Consider the following 9938-nt stretch of genomic DNA (forward strand, 5'->3'; position numbering starts at 1 on the left):
TGAACCTTAAAAAAATGAAATTTTTGCATTTTAGATTACATAACATATGAGGCAGCTGCTTGTTATATGACATCACGAATCAAAAACTTGAAATTCTTTTAAAAAAAATTAATCTTGAATAAATTTTCTTCAAACCTTCAGCAATATCTTCTATTATTTTTTCTGCGATTTTTATAACATAAAAGATTTTCATCAGGGTGAATTTCTGCTTTAAAGACATCTCACAAAATAGCTTGATTTTAGAGTTATGACATGAGAAGCAACCTTCTTTGGCCTTGAAAATGTTCTCCACAGGAATTTGGAGACTTTTGACAATGTGAGATTTGCCAGCTTGCCGCCACTGCAGTATTTCTAATGCCCTCAAAATTTGTAGGTTTTGAGATCCAATGTTTGAGCAATCCAGAAATGATATACTGTATCCTTCAAGCCTCTTGAACACCTATGTCCTATAGATTAAGAATACTCAGAGAACCGTGCCTACTCCTAAAGGCGACGGCACACCTTACGATTGGTCTGCGACTCAATTTTGGAATCAAATGTAGTAGATTTTTATTCTAATATTGAGACTTGGAATATCTTACTGTTTAATGTTTGAAATACTTTAAAATCTGTGACTATGCTGTCATCCTTAGTATCTAGTTGTAATGACGTCATAGCAGTCGTATGATTAGCTACGATTTATAACTAATTTGGCTTTTACTCCATAATAAAGGCTTACAATCTTACAAAATGGTTATATTAGTATTCTTTCAATTAATTTAACCTCAAATAAAATGATCAGTTCAATTCACATTTTCAGAAAATGAGCAAAATGCGATTTGTTCCAAAATCGGATCGCGAACAGTCGCAAGGTGTGCGGGGGCCTTAATACTGTATTACTCGACTTCCGTATTCATACACAAAGGGTGATATAAAATTTGAGTTGATGTTTTATATGATTTGCTTTATTATTAGAAAAAAAATATTGCACCAAACAGTTACTGCATGTAGGGAATTAGCGTATATGATATGCGCCAGGCTAGTGGGCAAATCACTGATAAACGGAGACTGACTGCAAAGGAGACTGATGAGCAAAGGCAAAGCGAGTTGACAAAATTAAATCATTCTTTTAAGGAAACGAAACAAAATTATTTTTGGGGGGGGGCGATCAGTAATTTCCCCACTAAGCTGACATATTGACAGTTGACACAGCTAATAGAATTGGAACAAATCTTACACAGAAGTTTAAAACCTATAAATAAATTATTTCTGCCAAAACAATTTTAACCCTTTTTGACATTTACCCCCCCCCCCCTTCCCCCAGCCTGGATAGGGTTAAGGAACGTGTATAATTGCAGAGTAATGAGCAAATAAAGATCAGAAAAGCTACTGGAAATGCTTGTCCAATGTCCATTTATAGTGCAGTCCCACATATTGTTCCCTGTGTTAGCTACTTCAGGAAAAGCTTTAATATTCTTAATTTTCTTTAAAGGGGACTCCAGCCTTGGTCATTAAATGTCGTATTTTAAAAGACAAAAATAAATAAAACAGAAAGGTGAAAGTTTGAAAGAAATCGGACAAGTAATAAAGTAATGCCATCTTTAAAATTGAGATCCCAAAGACTTATTAGATTTCAAATTGGTAAGTAATTTATGACAAAGGGCAAGGACAACTTTCCGATAAGCCTTGTACTTATCAGGATTTGTGGTTTTCTCCTTAGTACCCATTCCCCTGGATCAATAAACTAAATGTAATCTATAAAGTATATTGTTTTATGTCCTCATAAAAAAAATATATATATAATTTGAAGAAAAGTTTTCAAAAAAATGAAATTTGATCCATTTTATATATTGAAGTACATGGAAGAGTAGTCCTTGCCTTACATCACTATCACATATGTTGCCAATTTGAAGTCCCCATAGGTATACTGATTACCAATATTCACAACTTTTAAAAATTCATAACTTTTTTATTGGTTGACCCATACTGTTCAAATTTTCACCTATCAACTTGTCTGATTTTTCTTTTTCCTCTGAAAATAAGTTTTTATTTGGGTTGGATTTCCCTTTAAATCTTCCAATTCTCACAATAGGCCTCTGCTATGCCGGAAAAAGGTGTCAAGCCACAAAGAAAAGTAGGCTCTGATCATAACTTACGGCAGTGGTGCATATATTGTGAAAAGCACAAATCGATTCAAAATCCTTTAAGTCTATAGGATCTTGAAATATTTGGTTAACCTGTAAGTACTAGTACCAGATGCTGTCTGTGCAAAGCTTATAGAAATTACTAAACTTAGTATTCATTGGGTTAATTCAACATAGAGGCGTAATGATTACAATCATCATGTTGAGAAATCATGTTGCAGTGTTAGCCTCAGTATTATCAATCCATGCTATAGAAATGAACAAGCTTTGTTTATTTTGCTTTGTGTATGTAATAGCAAAGAACCCCTCCCCATCAATTTGTCATGTTCTATCCCCGCACAGTTTGTTGGCTCATCATGCCATATCATGGATACCATTATAGAGTACCAAAGTGATGATGTCACAAAATACTTTTTTGCATTGCAGAATTTTTGGTAGCATATTTTGGTAGAGCATGATAGAATACCTCCACTACCAAAATTTTGTGCGAATCGGTCAATGGGGGCCTGAGATAAGACCTCATTAATACATTATTAGCCCCTTTGAAGTCAATGGGTGATTTTAAGTTCAGTGTTGACCTTTTGGTGTTGGTGTTAGGTCAATTTTTACACGGTTATAACACCAACCATCAAATGATGATGGTCCCGAATAGACAGTCACTGGCTGTTGAGATGTCAATAATGTGATCTGGATCAGTTTAACGAACTCTGGATAAGTTTTGGAGCTAGGGGAGGCAATTCAAATTTCAACGCCAAGGCTAACACCAGACTTGAAATCACCCAATGTATTATTGGCGTGGTTCTAATCTTAAAAGTTAGGAACCAGGCCAATTATACACCAGTTGACTTCAGTGGGGCTACTTTGAGTACATGTTTGTATGAGGTCATATCTCATGTGGTACAAAAAATGCTGAAATGCAAAATTGGATAATTGATGAGGTCGCACTTCAGTATTCTATATGTAACGTTGAAATTTGAAACACGAGTTATGACACCATTTTCTTTTTGCTCAACATTTGTTATGCAGTTTACTTTGACATTTGTCAAAGTGAATGCTTTATGACAGTTAAAGTGTATGAAATGGTTGATTGATTGGACTATTTGTATATAATGCACCATCCGAAACTTGAGAAATATCATGTTAAAATGACCTACATACTATATAGTACAACTGTATAATCAATATTGTTACTTTTTCCAAGGTTATTGTGTTTTTGCAATTAAATGTTTTTAAAAAAATGTATTTTCTGACTATAGTACCATAACTGTTTTGCGTGTATTGTACCCCTTTCATAAACCCAATTTTGCGGCTAATAGCAGCATAATTTGGTCGTAAAATCGGAGGAAGACCAGAGTTATCCGCATTATCTTGATGCTGCAGTTATCCGCATAATAGTGGCATCGGGACCAGATTTTGACATTATGAACGCATTTACAAAGTAATGTGGATCATTGTGATGGTGCGGTCACAAGGTCACCCTTTTCCAACGCAACCCTATCAGAGGGGGCGCGTGTGCAGTTGCCATTACAATTATCCGCCTTTTTCAGGACGGGCGCTCGTAAAAATAGTAGTGCAGATTATTTTTGGAGTTTGTGAACTCAATATGTATTGAATTATCCGCATCACTCTTAGGCGGCTAATTGGAGGATGGGTTTATGAAAAGGGGTATTGGTGTTGGTGTTTGCATAAATGATTAACCAACAAGATTTTCTGAAGAGAGCAATTCATTATTGTTTTGTTCAGAAGCAGAGTAGGTATTTGAAAGTATATGGCTTGCCAATCGTGACACATTATCTTCACATTCAGTGCTCAAATTATTAATAAAGTTAAAACATTTCAGCTTCCCATAATTCTAGTACATACTTTGAATATGGTCATAAGATAAACCATACTTTCGAATACCAGTCTTTGAAAGTTGAGGGCTTGGAGGAAATGGGGGGGGGGCTTATCAAAATTTTCCTCTGATATATTTGCCCCCCCCCCTTTTTTAAATCCTGGATCCGCCTCTGGCCACCCTGACCACCACCAGCGTTGTTGCAAAAAGTGGTTTATAAATCCAAAGACCTTTTCTTTTTTGTTGTAATTTCTGACAAAGACAAATTCAATTTCATTTTTACATCAAATGAATAGAACACAGAATATAATATTAGGTTTCGTGAATTATGATTCACCTGCTTAGAGGCCCTAACTTGAGTTTTAGAGGAAACCCCAGGAATTTCCTCATACAGGGGCATCAATGGGTTAAATTTCCTGAGGAATAAACATGAAGCCTAGGCTAGCTACATGACCCCATATGCACGAATTCAGATCGTGACAGGAGCTAATAACACAATGGTTGTTTCTGCATCCATTTGAAATCAAGATAAAATCCTATATATAACGTTATCCCCTCAAAACATAAAGATCATTGCATGTGGAACCCCCCCCCCCCTAGCTCCCCCATCCCCTTATCCCCTTGCCTCGATCGTCTTTGGATCCGGATTAACTGATCTCTACTGGTCGCCCCGGTAACCCATGGGGGGTCGGGTGTCCGACCACTTAATATTTTTTGAAGCCTTCTTTTTTGTCTGTGGATTACACTAAAAATATAAATTCATTACTTGTAATCATTATCTGTTTTGTTCTTTATAATATTTCCTAACATTTTGTACTAAAAATTGATAAAACTTCGCTTGTAAGTTTTTCCAAATGACATTCTAAAATTGATCGTCCGGACACACAACCCGTCCGGATACACAACAACTGGGTATACTATTTTTTTTGTTCGGCTCCGCTGATTCATTCATATAGTCAAAATCAAGCTAAGATCAGTAGGGTCCATACATATGGTACGTCTATCAAATATGTCCCGAGATCAAAGTTAATTCCTCAATTGTGAAATTTGACCCATTTTCTTGCTTCGTCATCTTTCATGACGTCATCGTTACGTGATCATGCTCCGAGCGAGTGATTTCGTAAGTGACCGTGTTCTAGTAGTCTTAAAATCAATGCGGTATTCACACAACTTACGCAGCGCACATTTTTTAAGGAATGTTTCATAGGCATATGCGGTCTCTGAATACATATTAAGAGTCATATTATCGCTTCGACTATATTTTTAATCGGAATAAAAATAATTACATTTTGAAATTAGGAATGTCTTTTATTTTAAAGAACGGAAATCAGCTACCGATAAATACAAGCTGATTCACAGACTAACTCACTATTGTTGCCCATTTTCGGTTCGTCTCATCCGCCGCGCCGTGGACCCACTATCTCCTTGTTGAATATCATCTTTTCGGAGCGATTTGTTATATATTATTGGTGACATTCATGCACACTCTATTCGATTTTGAGAATTTGTTGATCGTCTTCCTGCACAAATTTCGAACATGGATTTTCTCACAACTTCAACAAGAGTCTGTCATCAAGTTCGGCTGCTCTGAGGGCCAGCGCTTGCTCGAGTTTGCTTTGAGCCGAAGGACAAGGCGTGGGATGCGAAGAAAACCTCGCTCGAGACGAACCGACGCTGACATGTCGCGAACCGAGTCGAACAACAATCAAAGAGTCGCAATGTATTCCCGAAAAGGCATCGACGTTTTTCCTTTTGACGATTTAATCGAACACAAAGAGAGACTAGCAATTATTGACGTCAGTAGGAACAATATATCCACGATTCCTGCGAGTATAAATAACTTTTTGAACATTATCGAGCTGGATTTGAGCACAAACAGAATAACGAAACTGCCAGATGAGTTGATACAACTGACACATTTGCGGATTCTAACGTGCAAAAACAATCATTTAAATAGTGACTCATTACCAAAGGAATTCGGAACATGTAAAGCATTACAAACTCTCAATTTTAGTGGCAATTTATTCCTTAATTTTCCTGTACAGTTGACTGAAATTACTTCTCTACGGGTCCTTCACATGGGCGGGAACAGAATAAGAGAAATTCCACCAGAAGTTGAAAGGTTATCCAGGTGAGGCAGACCTACTTTCTTAGTTTGAACAGTTCAGCCTTCAGGGGTATGGTAGGCCATAAGCCAGATTTATAAAAAAGGAGCCTCAGTCTGTGCACGGTGCACCTAACGATTAAGCAATTTAATTTGAATTTTTCACAAAATTTTTCAGTTGATAATTATAATGTTCATGATATTATAAAGTGTGCCAAATACCTTTTTAAAAATTGAAAGAAATACGGTATAATTTTCTTGGAAAAAACCTCGGGCAGTCATATTCAGATCGAGCAAAACAATGGTGTCCCATGGACCCATGTCTGCACATTCATTCATTTTGCACGTGATTCAGGGTAAGTAAGGCTGCAAATTGAGGCCATCACATGAAATGCCCAAAATTCATTATTTTTCCACCGTTTTGAGTCAGATTTTTAAATAAATATCTGTCTATGTATAATGTATTGCATGTTTGTAAAGTTTGTATTCGTTGCATATCTTATGAGAATCGCGCAATGTGCGCAGGCAAGGGAAAGGGAACTGCGCAGACTTGGGGGAACTTGCCATATTATGTTTCAGAGAAGGAAAGATTGTTTGATTTTATTGATATAAGAGTTGGATATGCCTAGCCTTGGTTACATGAAGATCCTAATGGAAAATGCAGATTTTCTGCAGCCAAGTTTCCATGTCTATCTACTAACAAGTAAATTGTCTTTCTAAGTTAAGATACTGTAAGTTGTTACTCTGTCATAAATTGTATATGTTGGTTTTAATATACATTTTTTTTGCCTCATTTACAGATTACAACATCTTTATTTGGGTGGTAACCATCTTGTCACTCTCCCGCCGAATGTTGGTCATCTTCCAAACCTACTCTCCTTAGTGCTGTGCGATAATCGTCTAACTTCCCTCCCGGCTGAGCTGGTCCAGCTCAAGCAGCTTCGATCACTTAGCCTACATAACAACCAACTAACCATCCTGCCACCAGAGATCATCACATTGACTGAGCTCTGTGAGCTGAGCTTAAGAGGTAACCCATTGGTCGTTCGCTTTGTCCGTGACCTGACGTGGAACCCACCGACCCTCCTAGAGTTAGCAGCACGATGCGTGAAAAACAATCATGTTCACTACACCAAAGAAGATTTGCCTGGAGAGCTTATGAGGTTCTTGGATTCGGCTAGACATTGCCTGAATCCAAAATGCAATGGTGAGATGCACAATTGTCTGAAAGGTTAAAAGTTCAGTTTTGATAGGTTATGTCATGAATGTTCATTAGACCTACACTGGTTTGATTTAATAAGATTATGATTCCCCTTCGTTAACAGCACTTAATACTTCGGAACATTGGAACAATTTATCATGTCTTTAATTGCTCTTTTCAACAGTTATCAGATCCTGGCTCACACCAATACATGTACATGCACTTTTTCCACTCCCTAGGGAGTAGTACAAGTTCAATTGCTAGGCATACATGTATATATACAGAAATAGGCTGTCACATTACCGGGTATTAACACCTGGGTGGAGAAAGGCAAATTGTGCATTTACCTTTGGTAGATCCTAATTCTAACACTTAGTTGTCATATTTTTTTCCTCTTTATTGTGTTTTTTATTTATTTATTTATTTCAGGCCAATATATTTTATTTTGTTGTTTATTTTTCTTATTAGGCCTGATATTTATCAGGTTGTTCTTCATTTTGTCAGAAAAGACTTGATTGAGAATTTCAATTTGATAAAAAAGAAAACAGAACAAGAATACAAGATATCCGGGATGTCATTGATACAGCTTTGATTGTATGTGCAATCACAAGGTCACTTTCAGCCGAATGCCAATATCCGTCTGATGTTACTACTTGCAAGTCTCTATGAACATATGCACTTGATAATATTTGTGTTCCAAAGTGTAATTTTTATAGCAGCTGCGTCTGCAGAGTTCATTCATGTCCTGAAATGATTGACCTTCATGATTACATACTCAATGAACTTTGCTTATTTCCCAAAACAAACAGCCTTGCTGATAATTCATTTATTCAGCCTACATTAGTTGTATGACATTGTTATCAGTGACCTCTGTTTATCGTGATAGAATTCCTTTTTATCAGAATCTAAATTCCGCTTTGTAGCTTGAGGTACTGGGTGACAAAGTGCTCTTGCCTGGGTTTACTTTTGTTGTTGTATTTTTAAAGCATGGACAGCGCTTTGGAAGGAGTGAATGACTTCTCCCTCCCCTTTCTTCACCGTGATTCTTTCAAAGTGATGAACGTAGTGAACTTAAACCCCCCAAACAAGAATGGAGGAAGAAAAAAGGCATGTGTTGTAAATTAGTGGAATATCCTTCCTGAAGACATAAAAAATGTACCTCTGTCGAAACTTTCAAAAATCTTCTAAAAACTTTGCTATTTAACTCTTAGCTCTTTATGCGCCTTGAGCACTCTACAGAGTGGATTTGGCGCTTTACAAGTCTCATTATTATTATTATTAAATTAACATTGCTGCAGGGATCAGAAATAATTTTTGTCATATTATTAGTGAAGTTCACACGGTTATTCCCCAACACACGGCTGCATGATTTAGACCCATGAAGTTGCCCCAGGGGAGCGTTTCATGAAAGGAAAGGAGTTGTCAGACATTTTATCCAACAGTTACCATGTTCAGTGCTTCTCAGCCAGTCAAAATCCAGAAAAGTTGTCAGATCTGATGACTTGTCGGACAAAAATGTTGATGAAACGCCCCCCAGGTTGAAGACTATGAGCGCGGTAACATTCCATTGTGCCTTGGAGATTTTTAAAGTGAATTTTCAGCAAATCTTGATACATTTTACACCATTCTCAGAAAGTATACATGGTCACAAATAATATCCTTGAATGATTATTATCATGGGTTACACTGAATGTGTCATGAACTAAATTCTGGTAATTTAGGTTTTAATTTTAATTATGTTTGGATGTATTCTCATATCTGCAGGTGTTTATTTCAATGCCCGCTTCCAGCACGTCAAATTTGTGGACTTCTGTGGCAAGTATCGGCTTCCTCTGATGCAGTACCTGTGCTCCCCGGAATGCTCACCTCCCAGCGGTAGGAGCAGCTCAGAGTCGTACAGCAGCAGTGAAGATCCAGACTCGGAGGAGGAGGTCCAGGTTCCACGAAACACGCTCAAGAAAGTTCTACTTGGCTAGACTTTGGGAGGCCTGTTTCACAAAAACCCTATTGGATAAGGTTGGACTATTAAAGTTGAGCAATTTTTCCATGTTTTTCATGTGTTTGAGATGAATGGCTATAACTGTTGCCAAGCATTTCTATGCGTACTCTGAATGATTTTTGAGTGAATATTGAATTCAAATCTGAATAGAAAGCATTTATCATCCCAGCCATGACATAATTTCCTTCAGCAAGAAATTTGTCCACATTGTGCTGCACTCAACCCAGGTGAGGTGAATAGGTACCTGGCAGGAATTTATTCCTTGAAATGCGTGTGCGCTGTAATCTTAGTAATTTATACGGCTGCCAAGCTACAGCTGGGGTAATCATATCCAAGTCCTTTGGAAGCGCATAGGGACATTATTCATTATGTGATATGCGCTATACAAGAACTGTATATTATTATTATTCAAGAGGGGCCTTTTTCTTAAACTCTCTCACCCATGCATCATGTTATTGACCAATAGGCAGACACATCATATTTACAAAGGGAGACATTATGGCTTTTCATAGTTTTGATTGATTTGAATCAACTCTTCCTTAGACTTCAGATATACATGTACCCTGCTCTAGGTTGTCTGCTTTTTTTTAAATACATGATACTGTCACGACGGATGGTAGCAATGATGATCATGAACACTTAAATGAATTATGGGCATTATTTTAGGTCTTTATTAC

The 9938-nt window shown here is 37.2% G+C and overlaps 1 protein-coding gene across 1 annotated transcript; it reads left to right on the plus strand.

Annotated features, from left to right (window-relative positions):
* The first annotated feature begins 5139 nt into the window (after positions 1 to 5139).
* LOC121420489 (leucine-rich repeat-containing protein 58-like) lies at positions 5140 to 9364 on the plus strand. The gene is made up of 3 exons (XM_041615145.1): positions 5140 to 6088; positions 6862 to 7268; positions 9027 to 9364. Exons 1-3 carry the CDS (start codon positions 5436 to 5438, stop codon positions 9236 to 9238), a joined length of 1272 nt encoding a protein of 423 aa, XP_041471079.1. The 5' UTR covers positions 5140 to 5435; the 3' UTR covers positions 9239 to 9364.
* Positions 9365 to 9938: the final 574 nt, after the last annotated feature.

This window comes from Lytechinus variegatus, chromosome 8, assembly GCF_018143015.1.
Source record: "Lytechinus variegatus isolate NC3 chromosome 8, Lvar_3.0, whole genome shotgun sequence".
In the NCBI taxonomy this organism is placed as follows: Eukaryota; Metazoa; Echinodermata; class Echinoidea; order Temnopleuroida; family Toxopneustidae; genus Lytechinus; species Lytechinus variegatus.